The 24,237-nt window shown below is 38.7% G+C and overlaps 1 protein-coding gene across 1 annotated transcript in view; it reads right to left on the bottom strand.

The window, feature by feature from the left end:
- The window catches only part of LOC105470174 (ADAM metallopeptidase with thrombospondin type 1 motif 20), a 209,689-nt gene that overhangs the window by 22,980 nt on the left and 162,472 nt on the right, over positions 1–24,237 (bottom strand). The window contains exons 30-32 of the mRNA XM_024789232.2: positions 13,297–13,470; positions 13,051–13,221; positions 648–845 (exon numbers count right to left, since the gene is read on the bottom strand). Of these exons, the coding sequence (XP_024645000.2) occupies positions 648–845; positions 13,051–13,221; positions 13,297–13,470 (543 nt within the window). The remainder of the gene's footprint in view (positions 1–647; positions 846–13,050; positions 13,222–13,296; positions 13,471–24,237) is intronic.

Below are 24,237 nucleotides of genomic sequence, written 5' to 3'. Positions count from 1 at the left end.
AAGTCTCGTTTTCTTAGACCAGGTATTTCTGTAGCACACTGAGGGTCAGTAGTGGCTAGATCCACAGAAGACACAAAACTATGCTGTTGGCTGGAGAGTCCCAGGTGGGAAAAATCCTTAGGCATGAGCCTGAATCTATTATTTCTCAGTTACTGGCTTCTTCTCATTCATTTTGTGCAGTTAGCAACGATACATTGTAAATACTTAATAAACATTAGTCAGTGATGGTAATTAAGACTATCTCATTAAGTTATGTGCTAAGTTTGCAAAGTGATATTTACTTACTTTCTATCAATTCAATTGGAAACAGCATATGATATAAATAACTTTTATTACTCATATGTCATATTTATTTACTTCTTCACTTAACCAATACATATTTCTTAAGCACTTACTCAAAGTGCAAGCCACTGTGCTAAGTCCTCTAAGGAACAGAAATAAGTATGAGTTATGGTCTCTGCTTTAAGCAAGTTATAGCAAGCATCAAACAAGAGATAAGATATTTATATAAATAACTGATAAAGTGGTTTTTAGACAATAGTGGTCTGAAGCAACTCTGAGGATCTAATTAGACATACAGATTACCAGATTTCCCACACCTAGAAAGTCTTATTCAGAAGTTTTAAAATTCATAATTATACACCGACCTTGCTCCATTTTCCAACTTTCCAAGTGGCCAAATGCAAACAGCTGTTAATGCATTTGTAAACCTGAGAGGAAGGCACCACAGGGCATTCTTGATAGACTATAGGCTGAAGTCGATGGAGCTTATGTTTCTTAGTAGATGGGATCCCAGTGCAATATGTAATCCTTTGTCTGTAACTAAATCCACAGTTGTTTGCACACTGAAAAATACATAATTAAAAGAGAAGAAAATGTCATTAACTTTAGCCAGGGCTTAATATTTGTCAGATGCTTAATATACATTATGCTGTGTCATTTCCACAATAATCCTATTTAATTAGTTTCATTTACAGATGAGCAAGCATAGGTTCAGACATGAGACGAGTTTCCCAGAGTTGTACCAACAAATGAAAGAAACTCACATTCAGGCTAGATTTTCTGCCTGTAGTGCCCGTGTGTGTGTGTGGGTGTGTGTGTGTTTTAATTACATTACCATCTTAACTGTATGAAACTGTATCTCCCAATAGGCACAGCTTTGGAGGAATAAAACATATTGAGGGTCCTTACTGGAAATAAAGGGTGTCTATTAGCCTTAGATCACTGGTAACAATGTATAAGTTAGCACCCATGTATCTTCATAGATATAATGTAAAGTCTAATAACATTTGACTAAAATAGGTAAGTGATTTATGTGTAAATTAAAGCCCCAATCCAAAAACGGGCAAATAGATTTCTGCTTTTAGCAAAAGTGGAGTAACAAAGAATAGATTTACCTTATAACTTAAAACAACAAAATCATCTAGACAAAATATATAAAACAACGGCTTTTAAGAAACTCAACCTTAGATAATAAAGAATAGTAATCCATGACAGATGAGAAACAAAGTGACACTATAAAATCATTCCAGCCTACTACTTTGAAAAACTTTCCAGAGGGGGTGGAGCAAGATGGCCAAATAGGAACAGCTCCAGTCTCCAACTCCCAGCGCAAGCGACACAGAAGACCGGTGATTTCTGCATTTTCAACTGAGGTACTGGGTTCATCTCACTAGGGAGTGCCGGACAATCAGTGCTGGTCAGCTGCTGCAGCCCAACCAGCGAGAGCTGAAGCAGGGCGAGGCATCGCCTCACCTGGGAAGCGCAAGGGGGAAGGGAATCCCTTTTCCTAGCCAGGGGAACTGAGACACACAACACCTGGAAAATCGGGTAACTTCCACCCCAATACTGCGCTTTAAGCAAATGGGCACACCAGGAGATTATATCCCAACCCTGGCCGGGAGGGTCCCACGCCCATGGAGCCTCCCTCATTGCTAGCACAGCAGTCTGTGATCTAACCACAAGGCAGCATGGAGGCTGGGGGAGGGGCGCCTGCCATTGCTGAGGCTTAGGTAGGTAAACAAAGCCTCTGGGAAGCTCCAACTGAGTGGAGCTCACAGCAGCTCAAGGAAACCTGCCTGTCTCTGTAGACTCCACCTCTGGGGAGAGGGCACAGCTAAACAACAACAAAAGCAGCAGAAACCTCTGCAGACGCAAAAGACTCTGTCTGACAGCTTTGAAGAGAGCAGTGGATCTCCCAACACGGAGGTTGAGATCTGAGAAGGGACAGACTGCCTGCTCAAGTGGGTCCCTGACCCCTGAGTAGCCTAACTGGGAGACATCCCCCACTAGGGGCAGTCTGACACCCCACACCTCACAGGGTGGAGTACACCCCTGAGAGGAAGCTTCCAAAGCAAGAATCAGACAGGTACACGCGCTGTTCAGCAATATTCTATCTTCTGCAGCCTCTGCTGCTGATACCCAGGCAAACAGGGTCTGGAGTGGACCTCAAGCAATCTCCAACAGACCTACAGCTGAGGGTCCTGACTGTTAGAAGGAAAATTATCAAACAGGAAGGACACCTACACCAAAACCCCATCAGTACATCACCATCATCAAAGACCAGAGGCAGATGAAATCACAAAGATGGGGAAAAAGCAGGGCAGAAAAGCTGGAAATTCAAAAAATAAGAGCGCATCTCCCCCAGCAAAGGAGCGCAGCTCATCGCCAGCAATGGATCAAAGCTGGATGGAGAATGACTTTGACGAGATGAGAGAAGAAGGCTTCAGTCCATCAAACTTCTCAGAGCTAAGGAGGAATTACGTACCCAGTGCAAAGAAACTAAAACTCTTGGAAAAAAAGTGGAAGAATTGGTGGCTAGAGTAATTAATGCAGAGAAGGTCATAAACGAAATGAAAGAGATGAAAACCATGACACGAGAAATACGTGACAAATGCACAAGCTTCAGTAACCGACTCGATCAACTGGAAGAAAGAGTATCAGCGATTGAGGATCAAATGAATGAAATGAAGCAAGAAGAGAAACCAAAAGAAAAAAGAAGAAAAAGAAATGAACAAAGCCTGCAAGAAGTATGGGACTATGTAAAAAGACCAAATCTACGTCGGATTGGGGTGCCTGAAAGTGAGGGGGAAAACAGAACCAAGTTGGAAAACACTCTTCACGATATCATCCAGGAGAACTTCCCCAACCTAGTAGGGCAGGCCAACATTCAAATCCAGGAAATACAGAGAACGCCACAAAGATACTCCTTGAGAAGAGCAACTCCAAGACACATAATTGCCAGATTCACCAAAGTTGAAATGAAGGGAAAGATCTTAAGGGCAGCCAGAGAGAAAGGTCAGGTTACCCACAAAGGGAAGCCCATCAGACTAACAGCAGATCTCTCGGCAGAAACTCTACAAGCCAGAAGAGAGTGGGGGCCAATATTCAACATTCTTAAAGAAAAGAATTTTCAACCCAGAATTTCATATCCAGCCAAACTAAGTTTCATAAGTGAAGGAGAAATAAAATCCTTTACAGATAAGCAAATGCTTAGAGATTTTGTCACCACTAGGCCTGCCTTACAAGAGACCCTGAAGGAAGCACTCAACATGGAAAGGAACAACTGGTACCAGCCATTGCAAAAACATGCCAAAATGTAAAGACCATCGAGGCTAGGAAGAAACTGCATCAACTAACGAGCAAAATAACTAGTTAATATCATAATGGCAGGATCAAGTTCACACATAACGATATTAACCTTAAATGTAAATGGACTAAATGCTCCAATTAAAAGACACAGACTGGCAAACTGGATAAAGAGTCAAGACCCATCAGTCTGCTGTATTCAGGAGAACCATCTCACACGCAGAGACATACATAGGTTCAAAATAAAGGGATGGAGGAAGATTTACCAAGCAAATGGAGAACAAAAAAAAAGCAGGGGTTGCAATACTAGTCTCTGATAAAACAGACTTTAAACCATCAAAGATCAAAAGAGACAAAGAAGGCCTATACATAATGGTAAAGGGATCAATTCAACAGGAAGAGCTAACTATCCTAAATATATATGCACCCAATACAGGAGCACCCAGATTCATAAAGCAAGTCCTTAGAGACTTACAAAGAGACTTAGACTACCATACATTAATTATGGGAGACTTCAACACTCCACTGTCAATATTAGACAGATCAACGAGACAGAAAGTTAACAAGGATATCCAGGAATTGAACTCATCTCTGCAGCAAGCAGACCTAATAGACATCTATAGAACTCTCCACCCCAAATCAACAGAATATACATTCTTCTCAGCACCACATCACACTTATTCCAAAATTGACCACATAATTGGAAGTAAAGCACTCCTCAGCAAATGTACAAGAACAGAAATTATAACAAACTGTCTCTCAGACCACAGTGCAATCAAACTAGAACTCAGGACTAAGAAACTCACTCAAAACCGCTCAACTACATGGAAACTGAACAACCTGCTCCTGAATGACTACTGGGTACATAACAAAATGAAGGCAGAAATAAAGATGTTCTTTGAAGCCAATGAGAACAAAGATACAACATACCAGAATCTCTGGGACACATTTAAAGCAGTGTGTAGAGGGAAATTTATAGCACTAAATGCCCACAAGAGAAAGCAGGAAAGATCTAAAATTGACACTCTAACATCACAATTAAAAGAACTAGAGAAGCAAGAGCAAACACATTCAAAAGCTAGCAGAAGGCAAGAAATAACTAAGATCAGAGCAGAACTGAAGGAGATAGACACACAAAAAACCCTCCAAAAAATCAATGAATCCAGGAGTTGGTTTTTTGAAAAGATCAACAAAATTGACAGAACACTAGCAAGACTAATAAAGAAGAAAAGAGAGAAGAATCAAATAGACGCAATAAAAAATGATAAAGGGGATATCACCACCGACCCCACAGAAATACAAACTACCATCAGAGAATACTATAAACACCTCTACGCAAATAAACTAGAAAATCTAGAAGAAATGGATAATTTCCTGGACACTTACACTCTTCCAAGACTAAACCAGGAAGAAGTTGAATCCCTGAATAGACCAATAGAAGGCTCTGAAATTGAGGCAATAATTAATAGCCTACCAACCAAAAAAAGGCCAGGACCAGATGGATTCACAGCTGAATTCTACCAGAGGTACAAGGAGGAGCTGGTACCATTCCTTCTGAAACTATTCCAATCAATAGAAAAAGAGGGAATCCTCCCTAACTCATTTTATGAGGCCAGTATCATCCTGATACCAAAGTCTGGCAGAGACACAACAAAAAAAGAGAATTTTAGACCAATATCCCTGATGAACATCGATGCAGAAATCCTCAATAAAATACTGGCAAACCGGATTCAGCAGCACATCAAAAAGCTTATCCACCATGATCAAGTGGGCTTCATCCCTGGGATGCAAGGCTGCTTCAACATTCGCAAATCAATAAACATAATCCAGCATATAAACAGAACCAAAGACAAGAACCACATGATTATCTCAATAGATGCAGAAAAGGCTTTTGACAAAATTCAACAGCCCTTCATGCTAAAAACGCTCAATAAATTCAGTATTGATGGAACGTACCTCAAAATAATAAGAGCTATTTATGACAAACCCACAGCCAATATCATACTGAATGGGCAAAAACTGGAAAAATTCCCTTTGAAAACTGGCACAAGACAGGGATGCCCCCTCTCACCACTCCTATTTAACATAGTGTTGGAAGTTCTGGCTAGGGCAATCAGGCAAGAGAAAGAAATCAAGGGTATTCAGTTAGGAAAAGAAGAAGTCAAATTGTCCCTCTTTGCAGATGACATGATTGTATATTTAGAAAACCCCATCATCTCAGCCCAAAATCTCCTTAAGCTGACAAGCAACTTCAGCAAAGTCTCAGGATACAAAATTAATGTGCAAAAATCACAAGCATTCTTATACACCAGTAACAGACAAACAGAGAGCCAAATCATGAATGAACTTCCATTCACAATTGCTTCAAAGAGAATAAAATACCCAGGAATACAACTTACAAGGGATGTAAAGGACCTCTTCAAGGAGAACCACAAACCACTGCTCAGTGAAATAAAAGAGGACACAAACAAATGGAAGAACATACCATGCTCATGGATAGGAAGAATTAATATGGTGAAAATGGCCATACTGCCCAAGGTAATTTATAGATTCAATGCCATCCCCATCAAGCTACCATGAGATTCTTCACAGAATTGGAAAAAACTGCTTTAAAGTTCATATGGAACCAAAAAAGAGCCTGCATCTCCAAGACAATCCTAAGTCTAAAGAACAAAGCTGGAGGCATCACGCTACCTAACTTCAAGCTATACTACAAGGCTACAGTAACCAAAACAGCATGGTACTGGTACCAAAACAGAGATATAGACCAATGGAACAGAACAGAGTCCTCAGAAATAATACCACACATCTACAGCTATCTGATCTTTGACAAACCTGAGAGAAACAAGAAATGGGGAAAGGATTCCCTATTTAATAAATGGTGCTGGGAAAATTGGCTAGCCATAAGTAGAAAGCTGAAACTGGATCCTTTCCTTACTCTTTATATGAAAATTAATTCAAGATAGATTAGAGACTTAAATGTTAGACCTAATACCATAAAAATCCTAGAGGAAAACCTAGGTAGTACCATTCAGGACATAGGCATGGGCAAAGACTTCATGTCTAAAACACCAAAAGCAACGGCAGCAAAAGCCAAAATTGACAAATGGGATCTAATTAAACTGAAGAGATTCTGCACAGGAAAAGAAACTACCATCAGAGTGAACAGGCAACCTACAGAATGGGAGAACATTTTTGCAATCTACTCATCTGACAAAGGGCTAATGTCCAGGACCTACAAAGAACTCAAACAAATTTACAAGAAAAAAACAAACAACCCCATCAAAAAGTGGGCAAAGGATATGAACAGACATTTTTCAAAAGAAGACATTCATACAGCCAACAGACACATGAAAAAATGCTCATCATCACTGACCATCAGAGAAATGCAAATCAAAACCACAATGAGATACCATCTCACACCAGTTAGTATGGCGATCATTAAAAAGTCAGGAAAAAACAGGTGCTGGAGAGGATGTGGAGAAATAGAAACACTTTTACACTGTTGGTGGGATTGTAAGCTAGTTCAACCATTATGGAAAACAGTATGGCGATTCCTCAAGGATCTAGAACTAGATGTACCATATGACCCAGCCATCCCATTACTGGGTATATACCCAAAGGATTATAAATCATGCTGCTATAAAGACACATGCGCACGTATGTTTATTGCGGCACTATTCACAATAGCAAAGACTTGGAATCAACCCAAATGTCCATCAGTGACAGACTGGATTAAGAAAATGTGGCACACATACACCATGGAATACTATGCAGCCATAAAAAAGGATGAGTTTATGTCCTTTGTAGGGACATGGATGCAGCTGGAAACCATCATTCTTAGCAAACTATCACAAGAACAGAAAACCGAAGACCGCATGTTCTCACTCATAGGTGGGAACTGAACAATGAGATCAACTGGGCTCGGGAAGGGGAACGTCACACACAGGGGCCTATCATGTGGGGGGGAAGGATTGCATTGGGAGTTATACCTGATGTAAATGACAAGTTGATAGGTGCTGACGAGTTGATGGGTGCAGCACACCAACATGGCACAAGTAAACATATGTAACAAACCTGCACGTTATGCACACGTACCCTAGAACTTAAACTATAATAATAATTAAAACAAAAAGAAAAAAGAAAAACTTTCCAGGTCTTGGCACAATGAAAGGAAGACAGCAGAGTTCTGACCGGTAGTGTGTACATACCTGTGAGGACACCAACCAAAGTGAGGCAGTTAACCAACCAAAAGGCTTAGAAGTTACTTTTTCTAATGATCACACAGAACCAAATATAGTGCCTATTCCCTCCAGCTAGACTGGAAAACTTAAATACATGAGGAAATTGGTAAAGTACTCAAAAGAGTCTTGCCACAGTAGAGAGGAACAGTTAACCCTAGATTAAACAATATACTGGTCTGCCTAGCAAATCTTAAGTGCAAGGCAAGAGAGGGTCAAACTGCTCTCCAACAAAATAAATGCAACCCAGAACAAAACTCAAAATATATGTATAGGAATAAAAAATAGTCACCAAAAAGGTAAAATTCATGGCTGACATGCAACAGAAAATTAATTGGCATGCAAAGAACCTGGAAAATAAGACTCATAATGAAGAAAACAACCCGTGTATCAAAACATCCCTAGAGGGGTGACATCTGTGAAAATGGAAGAATAAGGACATCTAAAAATTCTCTCTTCTATAACGGCAGTGAGAAAATGGGCAAAATTTGCCGGATCAGTTTTATCAGAACTCTGGAAACTGACCAAAGACTTGCAGCAATCCAGAAGGCATTTATTCAATAAACATGGCTTACTCTTGGTAAGAAGAGCAAGTTCTGTGATGGTTTAACTTCCTCTATGTCCATCCTCTTCTTTCTAGCTCCATGGAAACCTTTAAAATCAACAGCCCCGTAATTATGGTGAAACCAGAATTCTGGCAGCCACTGGAGGGGAGCAGAACAGGTTTGGGCATCATTCAAAGCCACATTCCTAGAGAACTGTCATGATTTGAACTGTTTAGTGATTTTCTGGAAGACCCCACTTGCAAGAATCTCTTTGTTTGACCTGACTTGCTCAGTTCTAAAAATCTAGGGACATTTGTTGCGCTCAATGAAAAACCAGTGTTTAACTTTGCAGTTTCCAGGATGCCGAAAAACAGTTGGAGCAACAACAGGCTAGCCAAAAAAGCTTAAAAGGAAAAACTAGGGAATAAGATGTTCATCAGAGCTTTGAAAAGCTCCATTGTATTAATGAGATCTAGATGGCTGTGAACGTGCATCAGATTGTACACATGTCCAGGTCTGTCTGCAAGCTCAGGAAGCATCTGAGGAGGGCCTGCAGCCTCTCCTCCAGCTGACTTCAAGGCTCTACACAAACAGAAAGTTAGGATTAAGGAACTGTTGTCATCTACCTGATGAGTGTTGAAGGCCACACCCTACTCCCAACTCCCCGAAACACAGAACTTTGGCAAAGTCTAGGGAACCAAAATTATTGGTTCCAGAGATTAAGGAAATTACTGTTCAGTCATAGCTGACAACTAAACTAAGTGAGCAGAGACTTCAGTGGCCATGTATGACAAATAATACAGACTTTACAGTTAGCTCAGAAAAGTCACTAAAGAAACAAAGGACAACAAACAGCAGCAACAACAAACCCTGGGGAGGAAGGAGACGCTAAATAGATTTATCACAAGTAAAGAGATTAAATGTGTAACCAAAACGCTTCACATAAGAAAAGCCCAGGACCAAATGCTTAAAGAATTAGCACCAAGCCTGCCAAAACTCTTCCACAAGATAGAAGAAAAAGGAGCACTGCCTAACTCATCCTATGAAGCCAGTATTTCCCAAAACCAGACAGACATCACAAAAAAATAAAACTATAGACCAACGTTTCTTAAGAATATAGATGTAAAGTTCTTCAACAAAACACTATCAAAACAATTCCAGCAACACATAAAAAGGACTATACACCATGACGAAGTAAGATTTATCCCAGGAATGCAAGGTTATTGTAACATATGAAAGTCAATCTATGTAATACACCATACTAATAGAAGAATGAACAAAAAGTATGATAATTTCAGTAGATGCAGACAAAACATTTGACAAAATCTAACACACTTTCATAATATACACACGAAGCAAACTAGGACTAGAAGGGTACTTCTTCAATCTGATAAAGAGAATCTACAGAAAATCCATAGTTAGCATACTGAATTAGGAACACTAAAAGTTTTCCTACAAACAGCAGGAACAAGACTGGAATGTCTGTTTTTACCACTTCTATTTAACATTATTCTGGAATTTCTAGACAGGGAAATTAGACAGGGAAAAGGAACAAAAGGCATCCAGCTTTAAAGCAAGAAGTAAAACTATATTTGTAGATAAGATGACATTGTAAGTAGAAAATCCCATTTAATCCACACACTAAATAATTAAACCCCCCCGCCAAAATTTTTAATACACAAAAAACAATTCTATTTCTATACACTAGCAATGAATAATCAGAAAATGAAACTAATAGAACAATTCCATTTACAGAAGAATACAAAATACTCAGGAATAAATTAAACAAAATAAGTGCAAGATTTGTACACTATATAATATACTTGAAATAAGTCAAAACCTAAATTAATTAATGGAAATTCATCCCACATTCAGAGATAAGAAGACAATATTATTAAGATAATAATATTTACCAAATTAATCAAGAGTCGTTGCAACCTCTAACAAAATCTCAGCCGGCTCTTACATAGAACTTGACAAACTGGTCCTAAAATTCATATGGAAATGTAAGAGACTCAGAATAGCCCAGTAATCTTAAGGAGGAAGGAAAACAGTTGGTTCACTCATACTTCCTGACTTCAAAACTTACTATAAAATTATAGTAATCAAGACTACTTGATTACTATCAATATAATATTGATATTGTAATAATATATTGATAGGCATATAGATCAAGAAAATAGAATTGAGAGTTCAGAAATAAACCAATATATTTATGGTCAATTGTCAATTGATTTTTGACAAGGATGCCAAGCTAATTCAATGGGAGAAAGAATAATTTTTTCATGCAGAAGGACGAAGTTAGACCCCTACCTCACATCACATACAAAAATTAACTCAAAATGTATCAAACTCCTAATTGTCTGAGTTAAAATTATAAAAGTCTAAGAAGAAAACATAGATATAAATCTTTGTGACCATGAAGTAGGCAAAAGTTTCTTAGATATGATACTTAAAGCACAAAGAACTAAAACAAAAAACAAAATTTCACTTCATCAAAGCATATTATTAAGAAAGAGAAAAGATAACCCACAGAATTGGAGAAAATATTTGCAAATCATCTAACTGATAAAAGTTGGTACCCAGAATATATAAATAATTTACAACTCACCCAGTGAAAAAATGAGCAGCCAGGTATGGTGGCTTATGCTGTAGTCTGAGCACTTTTGTAGGCCCAGAAGGGATGATCCCTTGAGCCCAGGAGTAAGAAACCAGCTTGGGCAACACAGGGAGACCCCATTTCTAAAAAAAAAAAAAAGAAGCCAGAAATGGTGACACATGGCTGTAGTCCCAGCTACTCAGGAAGTTTAGGTGGGAGGATTGCTTGAGCCCAGGAGGTCAAAACTTCAGTGAGCTGTAATTATATCACTGCACTCCAGCGTGGGCAACAGAACAAGAGAGCATTTCAAAAAAAAAAAAAAAGGGGGCAGGAGATTTGAATAGACATTTATCTAAAGATACACAAATAACTAACATATACACAAAAAGATACTCAACATCATTAGTCATTAGATAAATGCAACTTAAACATAAAATAGATACCATTTCATACATACTAGGATGGTTATGTTAAACAAAAAAAGATGGATTATAACAAGTGCTGATGATGACTGATGATGATATGGAGAGAGAAATAGGAACCTTTATACATTGCGATAGGAAAGAAAAATGGTGTGCCCACTGTGGAAAACAGTTTAGTAGTTCCTCAAAAAACTAAATAGAATTACAATACCCAACTATTCTATTCCTAGGCATATGCCCAAGAAAATTGAAAACATATGTCCACACAAAAACTTGTATGCAAATGTTTCTAACAGCATTATTCAAACGTCAAAATTGGAATCAATCCAAATGTCCATCAACTGACAAATAAATAGACAAAATATAGTATATTCCTACAATGGAATATTATTTATCATAAAAAGGAATGAAGCAATGATATGTGGTAAAATTTGTATAAAGTTTTAAAATATCATGCTAAGTGAAAGAAGCTAGACACAAAAGACCACATATGGTATGATTACATTTATACCAAATGTGCAGAACAGACAAATTCATAGATACGGAAACAGATTAGTGGTTGTCTGAGACTAGGAGAAAATGTGAGAATAAGGAATTACTACTTATGGGTGCAGATATTTTTTTGGGAGTGATAAAAAGGTCTGGGATTAGATCATGGTGATGCTTGCACATACAGGTGATTATACTAAAATTCACTAAATTATAAACATGCGCATAGATGTTAGGATTAGATGTCCAGAAGAGGATGTTAAAATTATAATTTAAAAAAAACTTCAAGAAAAAAATAAAAATTGGAAAATTTTACCTGCAAAAAAAAATAGTAACTATGTTTCATATGTTCAAAATGTTAAGTAGAGATATGGAAGATATAAAAAAGTTGAAATTAAACCTCTAAGGATGAAGATGACAATTGCTTAGATAAGAAACAGACTGGTCGGGGATCAGACATCAGAAAGAACAGAAAAGCAAACATAAAGACATCCATATAGTGGAATATTATTCAACAATAAAAGAAAAAACTATTGATACATACTACAACCTGATCAAATCTCAAAATACTTACATCACAGTAGATATGTATATACTGTATGATCCACTTATATAAAACTCTATAAAATGAAAACAAGTATAGTGATAAATCACTGCTATAGAAAACAGGTGGGGTCACTTATTGGGTGGGGAGGGAAAAAGGAGGTGAGGGAAGAGATTATAAAGCAGCACAAGGAAACTTTTGGGAGTGACGGAGATCCTCTTTATTTTGAAAATGGTACTGGTTTTATGGCTGTGTACATGTGTTCAAACTTATTAAGCTATATATTTTGAATATATATAGTTTATGGTTCATCAATTACACCTTGATAAAGCCATTTCTCAAAAGTGGACAAGTGTACAGGGCCAGTTTGCCAAACTGTTCCTGGTGGTTGGTTTCACAGTTGGCACCTACTGACACTTCAGACTTGCACAAGAGTTTAACACATGTCACTATTACTCTATTTGCACCATCCAACTGTCAGTGGTCTCATTCCTTAGATTGATATGCATACCATTATCTGCCCTCATATTCAAATTTTATACCCAGTTTCAGCTGTATCAAATTGTAGATCCCGCTGCTTTATCAAGGAGCAAAAATTCTCAACTTCCTTTCTTTACCTTACCTGTGATGAGTCTGCTGTTACCACAATGTAATTGCAAGGAGGGTTCCTGCAATTCTTGGATGTAAGAGACATGGTTGAAGAATTATAGACTGTTTCATTCACTTGTCCAATTTGGCTATCTGTGCACTCCGTTCGGTGATGTGAATCTTTTCTCTCACATGATGTTGAACACTAGAAATGCAATAACCAAATGAATAACACATTCTTATATGCAGTGTCTTTGAAAATTTACTTGTCGATACTCACATTCAGCCTCTCTCTTTCCATCCCCTTGTGGTGCACACAGTCCTGACTCCAACATCGCCTCTGAGAACAAGGTCGGGTGGACTGATCACACATTTCTTCAACCACCCTACCAACACCTTTCAGTCTGCAGTATATATCCCTCTGCTGAACTCCAGAGCCGCAGGTCATAGAGCACTACAAAGGAGTCCCGTTGATTTGAACAATTAGCTAAGAAATACCAAATTATATAAAAATAGCCAATGGAGCCATCACATATTGTTTATTTTAAATACAGCCTGGTATTATAATGTGAATTAGATAAAAATACATACAATAAGTATTTTTACCATTATCTCTGTAAATGTATATTTTCTTTGTTTGGCATAAGGTACTTCAGCTTTACAGAAACTCTGACAAGTGAATCAAGTTATAGTAGACAGCATCCCAATCAATGACTCTGTCTTCTGACTTAAATGAGTATAATGTCTATCACAATTAATCATGAATTATTCCACAACATTGCTTTTAAATGCCAATTAAATTCTTAGATTATACTCGTTATCTCTCTCAAAGAGACAATAATTTCTAAGATTGTGATATATTCATCTTTTTATCTACAGTACCTACTATAGTTTTTACCTGTTATGGAATCCAAATACTTGCTAATTTTTTTATACTTTAAGTTCTGGGATACATGCGCAGAACATGCAGGTTTGTTACATAGGTACACATGTGTGGTGGTGGTTTGCTGCACCCATCAACCCATCATCTTCATTAGGTATTTCTCTTAATGCTATCCCTCCCCTTGCCCCCAAACCACCTCAACAGGCCGCAGTGTGTGATATTCCCCTCCATGTGTCCATGTGTTCTCATTGTTCAACTCCCACTTATGAGTGAGAACATGCGGTGTTTGGTTTTCTGTTCCTGTGTTAGTTTCCTGAGAATGATGTTTTCAGCTTCATCCATGTCCCTGCAAAGGACATGAACTCATGTTTTTTTATGGCTGCATAATATGCCATGGTGTATATGTGCCACATTTTCTTTATCCAGTCTGTCACTGATGGACATTTGGGTTGGTTTCAAGTCTTTGCTATTGTGAATAGTGCTGTAATAAACATACATGTGCATGTGTCTTTATAAAAGAATGATTTATAATCCTTTGGGTATATACCCAGTAATGGGACTGCTGGGTCAAATGGTATTTCTGGTTCTCGATCTTCGAGGAATTGCCACATTGTCTTCCACAATGGTTGAACTAATTTTCACTCCCACCAACAGTGTAAAAGCATTCCTATTTCTCCACATCCTCTCCAGCATCTGTTGTTTCCTGACTTTTTCATGATCATTCTAACTGGCATGAGATGGTATTCATTGTGGTTTTGATTTACATTTCTCTAATGACCAGTGATGATAAGCTTTTTTTCATATGTTTGTTAGCCACATAAATGTCTTCTTTTGAAAAGTGTCTATACATATTATTCACCCACTTTTTGATGGGGTAGTTTGTTTTTTTTCTTGCAAATTAGTTTCTTTGTAGATTCTGGATATTAGCCCTTTGTCACACAGATTGCAAAAATGTTCACCCATTCTGTAGGTTGTATGTTAATTCTCATGATAGTTTTTTTGCAGAAGCTCTTTAGTTTAATTAGATCCCATTTGTCAATTTTGGCTTTTGTTTCCATTGCTTTTAGTGTTTTAGTTATAAAGTATTTGCCCATGCCTGTGTCCTGAATGGTATTGCCTAGGTTTCCTTCTAGGGTTTTTATGGTTTTAGGTCATATGTTTAAGTCGTTAATTCAAATTTTTGTATAAGGTGTAATGAGAGGGTCCAGTTTCAGTTTTCTGCATATGGCTATCCAGATTTCCCAACACCATTTATTAAGTATGGAATCCTTTCCCCATTGCTTGTTTTTGTCAGGTTGTCAAAGACCACATGGTTGTAGATGTGTGGTGTTATTTCTGAGGCCTCTATTCTGTTCCATTGGTCTATGTATCTGTTTTGGTACAAGTACCATGCTGTTTTGATTACTGTAGCCTTGTGGTATAGTTTAAAGTCAGGTAGTCAGTTTTCAAAGAGAATGCTTCCAGTTTTTGCCCATTCAATATGATATGGGCTGTGGGTTTGTCATAAATATCTCTTATTATTTTGAGATACGTTCCATCAGTACCTAGTTTATTGAGAGTTTTTAGCATGAATGGGTGTTGACTTTTTTCAAAGGCATTTTTCTGCATCTATTGAGGTAATCATGTGGTTTTCGTCATTGGTTCTGTTTATGTGATGGATTACATTTATTGATTTGTGTATGTTGAACTAGCCTTGCATCCTAAAGATGAAGCCAACTTGACTGTGGGGCATAAGCTTTTTGATGTGCTGCTGGATTCAGTTGGCCAGTATTTTATTGAGGCTTTCTGCATCCATGTTCATCATGGATATTGGCCTGAAATTTTCTTTTTTTGTTGTGTTTCTGCCAGGTTTTGGTATCAGGATGATGCTGGCCTCATAAAATGAGTTTGGGAGGAGTCCCTCTTTTTCTACTGTTTGGAATAGTTTCAGAACGAATGGTACCAGCTCCACTTTGTACCTCTGGTACAATTCGTCTGTAAATCCATCTGGTCCTGTGCTTTTGGTTGGTAGGCTATTAATTACTGCCTCAATTTCAGAACCTGTTACTAGTCTATTCAGGGGTTTGATTTCTTCCTGGTTTAGTCTTGGGAGGGTGTATGTGTCTAGGAATTTGTGCATTTCTTCTAGATTTTCTAGTTTATTTGTATAGAGGTGTTTATAGTATCCTCTGATGGTAGTTAGTATTTCTGTGGGATCTGTGATGATATCCCTTTTATCATTTTTTATTGTGTCTATTTGATTTTCCTCTCTTTTCTTGTTTATTAGTCTGGCTAGTGGTCTATTTTGTTAATCTTTTCAAAAACCCAGCTCCTAGTTCATTGATTTTTTTTTTATTATACTTTATATTTTGGGATACATTTGTAGAACATGCAAGTTTGTTACACAGGTATACACATGCCATGGTGTTTTGCTACACCTATCAAACCATAATCTACATTAGGTATTTCTCCTAATGCTTTCACTCCCCTATCCCCCTGCACCCCAACAGGCCCTGGTGTTTGATGTTCCCCTTTCCGTGTCCATGTGTTCTCATTGTTCAACTCCCACTTATGAGTGAGAACATGCAGTGTTTGGTTTTCTGTACCTGTGTTAGTTTGCTGAGAATGATGGCTTCCAGCTTCATCCATGTCCCTGCAAAGGACATGAACTCATCCTTTTTTTATAGCTGCATAGTATTCCATGGTATATATGTGCCACATTTTCTTTATCCAGTCTATCCTTGATGGATCCAGGATATCCTTGGCTGCATTTGGGTTAGTTCAAATTATTTGCTATTGTGAACAGTGCTGCAATAAACGTATGTGTGCACATGATTTTTATAGTAGAATGTTTTATAATCCTCTGCATATATACCCAAAATGGGATTGCTGGGTCAAATGGTATTTCTGGTTCTAGATCTGAGGAATCACCATACCATCTTCCACAATGGTTGAACTAATTTCCTCTCCCACCAACAGTGTAAAAGTATTCCTATTTCTCCACATCCTCTCCAGTATCTATTGTTTCCTGACTTTTTAATGATCACCATTCTAACTGGCATGAGACGGTATCTCACTGTGGTTTTGATTCGCATTTCTCTCATGACCAGTGGTGATGAGCTTTTTTTCATGTTTGTTGGCCCCATAAATGTCTTCTTTTGAAAAGGGTCTGTTCATATCCTTCACCCACTTTTTAATGGGGTTGTATTTTTCTTGTAAATTTGTTTAAGTTCTTTGTAGATTCTGGATATTAATTCTTTGTCAGATGGATAGATTGCAAAAATTTTCTCCCGTTCTGTAAATTGCCTGTTCACTCTGCTGATAGTTTCTTTTGCTGTCCAGAAGCTCTTTAGCTTAATTAGATCCCATTTGCCAATTTTGGCTTTTGTTGCCATTGCTTTTGGTGTTTTAGTCATGAAGTCTTTGCCCATGCCTATGTCCTGAATGGTATTTCCTAGGTTTTCTTTTAGAGTTGTTATGGTTTTAGGTCTTATGTTTAAGTCTTTAATCCATCTTGAGTTAATTTGTGTATAAGGTGTAAGGAGGGGGTCCAGTTTCAGTTTTCTGCATATGGCTATGCAGTTTTCCCAATGTCATTTATTAAATATGGAATCCTTTCCCCATTGCTTGTTTTTGTCAAAGATTTTGTCAAAGATCAGAGGGTTGTAGTTTTGTGATGTTATTTCTGAGGCCTCTGTTCTGTTTCATTGGCTATTAATTACTGCCTCAATTTTGGAATTTGTTATTGGTCTATTCAGGGATTTGACTTCTTCCTGGTTTAGTCTTGCGAGGGTGTATGTGTCCAGGAATTTATCCACGTCTTCAAGATTTTCTAATTTATTTGCATAGAGGTGTTTATATTATTCTTTTATGGTAGTATGTATTTCTGTGGGATCAGTGGTGATATCTTCTTTATCATTTTTATTGTGTTTACTTGATTCTTCTCTCTCTTCTTCTTTATTAGTCTGGCAGTAGTCTATTTTGTTAATCTTTTCCAAAAAACACGTCCTGGATTCATTGATTTTTTGAAGGGTTTTTCATGTCTCTATTTTGTTTGGTTCTGCTCTGATCTTAGTTATTTCTTGTCTTCTGCTAGTTTTCATATATGTTTGCTCTTGCTTCTCTAGTTATCCTTCGCTTATGAAGCTTAGTTTGGCTGGATATGAAATTCTAGGTTGAAAATTATTTTCTTTAAGAATGTTGAATATCGGCCCCCACTCTCTTCTGGCTTGTCGGGTTTCTGCAGAGAGATCCGCTATTAGTCTGATGGGCTTCCCTTTGTGGGTAACCAGACCACTCTCTCTGGATGTCCTTAACATTTTTTTCCTCCATTTCAACCTTGGTGAATCTGTCAATCATGTGTCTTGTAGTTGCTCTTCTCCAGGACTATCTTTGTGGTGTTCTCTATATTTCCTGAATTTGAATGTTGGCCTGTCTTGCTAGGTTGGGGACGTTCTCCTGAATAATACCCTGAAGAGTGTTTTCCAGCTTGGTTCCATTCTCCCTGTCACTTTTAGGTACACCCATCAAACGTAGTTTTGGTCTTTTCACATTGTCCCATATTTGTCAGAGGCTTTGTTCACTCATTTTAATTCTTTTATCTCTAATCTTGTCTTCACACTTTATTTCATTAAGTTGATCTTCAATCTTCTTTTGCTTCATCGATTCAGTTATTGATACTTGTGTATGCTTCATGAAGTTCTCATGCTGTGTTTTTCAGCTCCATCAGGTCATTTACATTCTTCTCTACACTGGTTATTCTAGTTAGCAATTCCTCTAACCTTTTCTCAAAGTTCTTGGCTTCCTTGCACTGTGTTAGAACATGCTCCTTTAGCTCAAAGGAGTTTGTTATTACCCTCCTTCTGAAGCCTACTTCTGTCAAATCGCCAAACTCATTGTCCAGTTTTGCTCCCTTGCTGGTGAGGAGTTGTGATCCTTTGCAGGAGAAGAGGCATTCTGGTTTTTGGAATTTTCAGCCTTTTTGTGCTGGTTTTTCCTCATCTTTGTGGATTTATCTACCTTTGATCTTTGATGTTGGTGACCTTGGATGGGGTTTTGGCATGGACACCCTTTTTGTTGGTGTTCAAGGCATTCCTTTGTTTGTTAATTTTCCTTCCAACAGTTGGGACTCTCTGTTGCAGGTCTGCTGGAATTTGCTGGGGGTCCACGCCAGACCCTGTTTGCCTGGGTATCACCAGCAGAGGCTGCAGAACAGCAAAGATTGCTGCCTTTTCCATCCTCTGGAAGTTTTGTCCCAGGGGGCACCCATCAGATGCCAGCTGGAGCTCTCCTGTATGAGGAGAGACTCCTCCCAGCAGGAGGAGTCTCCCAGTCAGGAGGCATGGAGGTCAGGGACCCACATGAGGAGGCGTTCTGTCTCTTAGCAGAGCTCGAATGCTGTGCTGGGAGATCCACTGCTCTCTTCAGAGCCGGCAGGCAGGAACATTTAAGTCTGCTGAAGCTGTACCCACAGTTGCCCCTTCCCCCAGATGCTCTGTCTCAGGGAGATGGGAGTTTTATCTATAAGCTCCTGAATGGGGCTGCTGCCTTTCTTTCAGAGATACCCTGCCCAGAGAGGAGGAATCTAGAGAGGCAACTTGGCTAGAGTTGTGGAGGGCTCTACCCGATTTGAAAAAACGAGTTGTGGTGGGCTCCATCCAATTTGAACTTCCATGTGGCTTTGTTTACACTGTGAGGGAAAAACTGCATACTCAAGCCTCAGTAATGGCTGATGCCCTTCCCCCCACCAAGCTCCAGCATCCCAGGTTGACATCAGACTGCTGTGCTGGCAGCAAGAATTTCAAGCCAGTGGATCTCAGCTTGCTGGACTCCATGGGAGTGTGATCCACTGAGCTAGATGATGTGGCTCTCTGGTTTCAGCCCCCTTTCCATGGGAGTGAATGATTCTGTCTTGCTGGCATTCCAGGTGCCACATACAAAAAAAAAAAAATCTCCTGCAGCTAGCTCGGTGTCTACCCAAACAGCCACCCAGTTTTATGCTTGAAACCCAGGACCCTGGTGATATAGGCACCTGAAGGAATCTCCTGCTCTGTGGGTTGCAAAGAGCAGGGGGAAAGCATTGTATCCGGGCCGGATAGCACCATCCCTCAAGGTACAGTCCCTCATGGCTTCCCTTGGCTAGAGGAGGGAGTTCCCTGACCCCTTGTACTTCCCAAGTGAGGTGACGCCCCTCCTGCCTGCTTCTGTTCACCCTCCATGGACTGCATCCACTGTTTAACCAGTCCCAGTGAGATGAACTGGGTACCTCAGTTGGAAATGCAGAAATCACCTGCCTTCTGCATTGGTCTCACTGGAAGCTGCAGATAGGAACTGTTCCTATTTGGCCATCTTGGCTAATTTGTTGATTCATGATTATATTTCAATGGATAGGAGTTTTGGAAAGCTGGCTGTGTAAATTGTAAACATAGACAACCTTGTCTTAACCTCTCCAAGTCTTGTTTTTCTTATGTGTACAATTTTGTGTTATTTGTGAAATGTCACAGAACACTTTCCATACATTTATTCCTGTCAACAGCTCTATAAAAGGGATACTATGGCTGAGGACACTGGGACTCGGAGAAGTTAAAGTCCCTTGCCTGAAGTGCTGCCTATAGTTAGTGATTGTCTTAGTCTGTTCAGGCTGCTATAACAAAATACCATAAACTGAATGTCTCACACACCAGAAATTTCTTTCCCACAGTTTTGGAGGCGGGAATTTCAAGATCAAGGTGCTGGAAGATTCTACATCCAGTGAGAGTCCACTTTCTGGTTCCTACAGGGCACCCTCTCACTGTGTTCTCACATGGAAGAAGGGATGAGCTAGCTTTCTGGGATGTCCTTTAAAAGGGACTAGAAAAGGCCCCACCTCCTAATACCATCACCTTGGGGTATAGAACTTCATCATATAAATTTTGAGGAAACACAATCATTCAGATCGTCCCATTCTTTCCCTGCCCCACTCCTCAAATTCATGTCCTTCTCACATGAAAAATATATTCATTCCATCTCAATAACACCAAAGTCTTAGTTCATTCTAGCATCAATTCAAAAGTCTATAAAGTCCAGACTCTCATCTCAGTATCGACTCAATCAGATATGAGTGAGATTCAAGGTATAATTGATTCATCCTGAGGCAAATATCTCTTCAGCTGTGAGCCTGTGAAATCAAGAAAGTTATGTGCTTACACAATACAATGGTGGTAGAGGCAAGTCATAGGATAGACATTCTCATTTTAAAAAAGAAAAGTAGAAAAGAAGAAAAGGGTAATAGGACTTGAGTAAGTCAAAAACCTAGCAGAGCCAACAACAGTAAATCTTAAGTCTTGAGAATAATCTTTGATGCAATGTTCCACCTTCTGGACACACTGGGGCAGGGATCGGGTCCTCAGGGCTCTAGGTGGCATTGCTCCATGGCTTTGTTGGATTCAGCCCCTGCCACAGTTCTCATGGATTGTAGTTAGGTGCCTATGGCCCTTCCAGACTGAAGTTGCATGCCAGTGGCTCTAGTGGTCCGGGGTCACAGGGGCAGCTCTGACGCCATGGCTCCACTAGGCATCACCTTAGTGGGGACAATTTTTTCCTTTTTGCCACTTTAGAACAAGGATGAACTTTCCTCCACTGTCCAATAATATGATAACATGTTACGATTTCCATCTGAGACCTCATGGCCTTTACTATCCATATTTCCATGAACATAGCTCTGCTCTTGCAAAGGCCCTCTTCCTAGCTCATGTGCCCAAGTCTGTAAGCAGTTCTATCCTTTGAAATTTAGGTGGAAGTTGTCACACAACCATGACTCATTTATTTTGTTTGTCAGTGGAAATAGTCCCATTGGAAACTGCTAAAGTTTATCACCTGTGCACTCTGGAGGGTTGGCCATCACAGCCATTGCTATACTTGGGACCACTGGAGACACACCTGAGGTAGTTGAGATATTTGTTATAGTAACACCTCATTATGAGTACTAATTTTTTTATCTTAGTCTATTAGGGCTGCTATAACAAAATACCATCAACTCATGGCTTATAAACAACAGAAATTTATTTCTCGCTGTTCTGTAGGCTGGGAATTTCAAGATCAAGGTGCTGGCGGTGTCAGTGTCTGGTGAGGGCCTACTTTCTGATTTATAAAAGGGTGCCTTCTCACTGTGTCCTCACATGCGTGAAGGAACAAGCTAGCTCTCTGGAGTGTCTTTTATAAGAGAACTAATTCCAACAATGAGGGCTCTACCCTCATGATTTAGTCAACTCCCAAAGTCCCTACCTCCTAATACCATCACCTCAAGGGTTAGGATTTCAACACATGCATTTTTTTTCAGGTGTGGGGTTGGCAAATATTCAGATCATAGCAGCAGTGAAAAATAGTTGAAGTTCAGTTCTTTTTTACTCCAGACTGAGTTCTTACTGTGTTGCCTCCTGGGGATGAAGAAGGACTTGGCAATCTTTCAATTCTAGGATGTCAGGTGTTCCAAAATTAAGTAGTAAAACCATATAATAACAGAGCTTGACTACAAGAGCTGTGATGCCAACATTAATAAAGTGTAGAGTATGTCTAATGATATTTAATTTGAGAGTTTCATTGTTTATATTCCTTGTCATTCCAGTAGGAATTGCAGGTCATAATGAGTAATATTGTTTGGGGATCCATTAGTATTCCCAACTGTAATATTATAAGGGGGAAAAATCAGGTTATTCACCAAGTTCATTATTTCTGCAGGAGTTCCAGAGTAACTAATTTCCTTTTCACAACAGTAAATATATATCTGCAAAATACAGTTTTATTTTATTTCTGAAAGAAAATTAAAAGCCCACTAAAGCTAAGAATTTAGTTTACCCAGTAGACTAAAATTCCTCTCATAAACTGTGCCAACATTTTTACTGGAAAACACTTTAAAATGTAGTTTTCTCTCTTGTGAGTATAAGCAGCAACCACTGACTTCAAAGAGAATTTTTGTTGTTTTACTTACGAAGTAAAAGATAAGGCATATCTAAATGTATAAAATCTTATGCATATCTACAAATTTCATCTGCACTTTGTGTATGGCACAATATTAAATAGACTAAAATGTCTGGATGTAGTTTAACTCAAATGAATCTCTTCTGAAAATGTCTAGCCTATAAAATAAAGCTCCTGAAAATATTTTTCACAGCTTATTTCAGAAACATAAACTATATTTCGAAAACATCCTGCCTTTAAGCCTGAAAAAGAATTCCTGGAAAAAAATAGTTTATAAAACACAGTTTAGCAAGAAGTTCTATTAGGCAAATATAATTTCCTACAATTGGATAAACCACACTTGATTATTGGTCCTTTGATCCTAGCATGAGTTTTTAAAAATCCACTAAGAGAACAGCTAGCTACTATATTTTTGATATGAACCTCTTCTCTAAAAAGAAAAAGAAGGGACTACTACTTGGAAGAAAAAAGTAACTTGTTTTTCAGTTTTTAGGAATAAAAGTACAATAGCGTAAATCAGTATGGTTTTAGATTTTAACTTAGAAGAATTCGTTGCTTAAATTGAATATTCCTTAGCCTGCTGTCATCAATAACCCCAATTGCCAAATTCAACAGAAAGTTTTCAAATCTTTTCTTAGTTAGTCTCCCGAACTCATTTGGCACCATTGATCACTTTCTGTTGAATCATTCTGGTTCTGTAATTGAAACTCCTTTAGTTCTAGAGGGTCTCCTCTTACCTCTTGAATTGCTCCTTCTCAGGGTCGTTTACTATTTTCTCTGCATATTCTTTAAATGTCAGCATATCCCAGGGTTCCATTTATAACTGGATTCTCTTAAAAAGCTCTTTCTGAGCAATTTCTTCTATACTTGAGTAATTTCTAAATGCTGTCTCCAGCTTTGATCACAATTCTGAGTTCTGCATTTATATTTTCATGTATTTATAAGAACTGTCTCATGTATTTATAAGATTTTTATATGTTTTCTACTTAGATATGTCAAAGGCACCTAAAATTTAATATTTCCATGGCAAAACTCTTTCCCTTTTCCCAAAGCCATTTCTTTCTATGGTTGCAAATACAGGGAAAACACTATCATCCACTCTTAAGTGGCTTACTAGAATGGCTTCCCAAGGTACATTATAACTCCTAAATATGTATCCATTATTTTAACTTTTTTTTTTTTTTTTTTTGAGACAGAGTCTCGCTTTGTTGCCCAGGCTGGAGTGCAGTGGCTCGATCTCGGCTCACTGCAAGCTCCACCTCCCGGGTTCACGCCATTCTCCTGTCTCAGCCTCCCAAGTAGCTGGGACTACAGGTGCCCACCACCACATTCAGCTAATTTTTTGCATTTTTAGTAGAGACGAGGTTTCACCGTGTTAGCCAGGATGGTCTCGATCTCCTGACC

Source organism: Macaca nemestrina, chromosome 10 (assembly GCF_043159975.1).
Source record: "Macaca nemestrina isolate mMacNem1 chromosome 10, mMacNem.hap1, whole genome shotgun sequence".
Classification (NCBI taxonomy): domain Eukaryota; kingdom Metazoa; phylum Chordata; class Mammalia; order Primates; family Cercopithecidae; genus Macaca; species Macaca nemestrina.
This window is presented reverse-complemented; position numbering and strand designations above follow the sequence as displayed.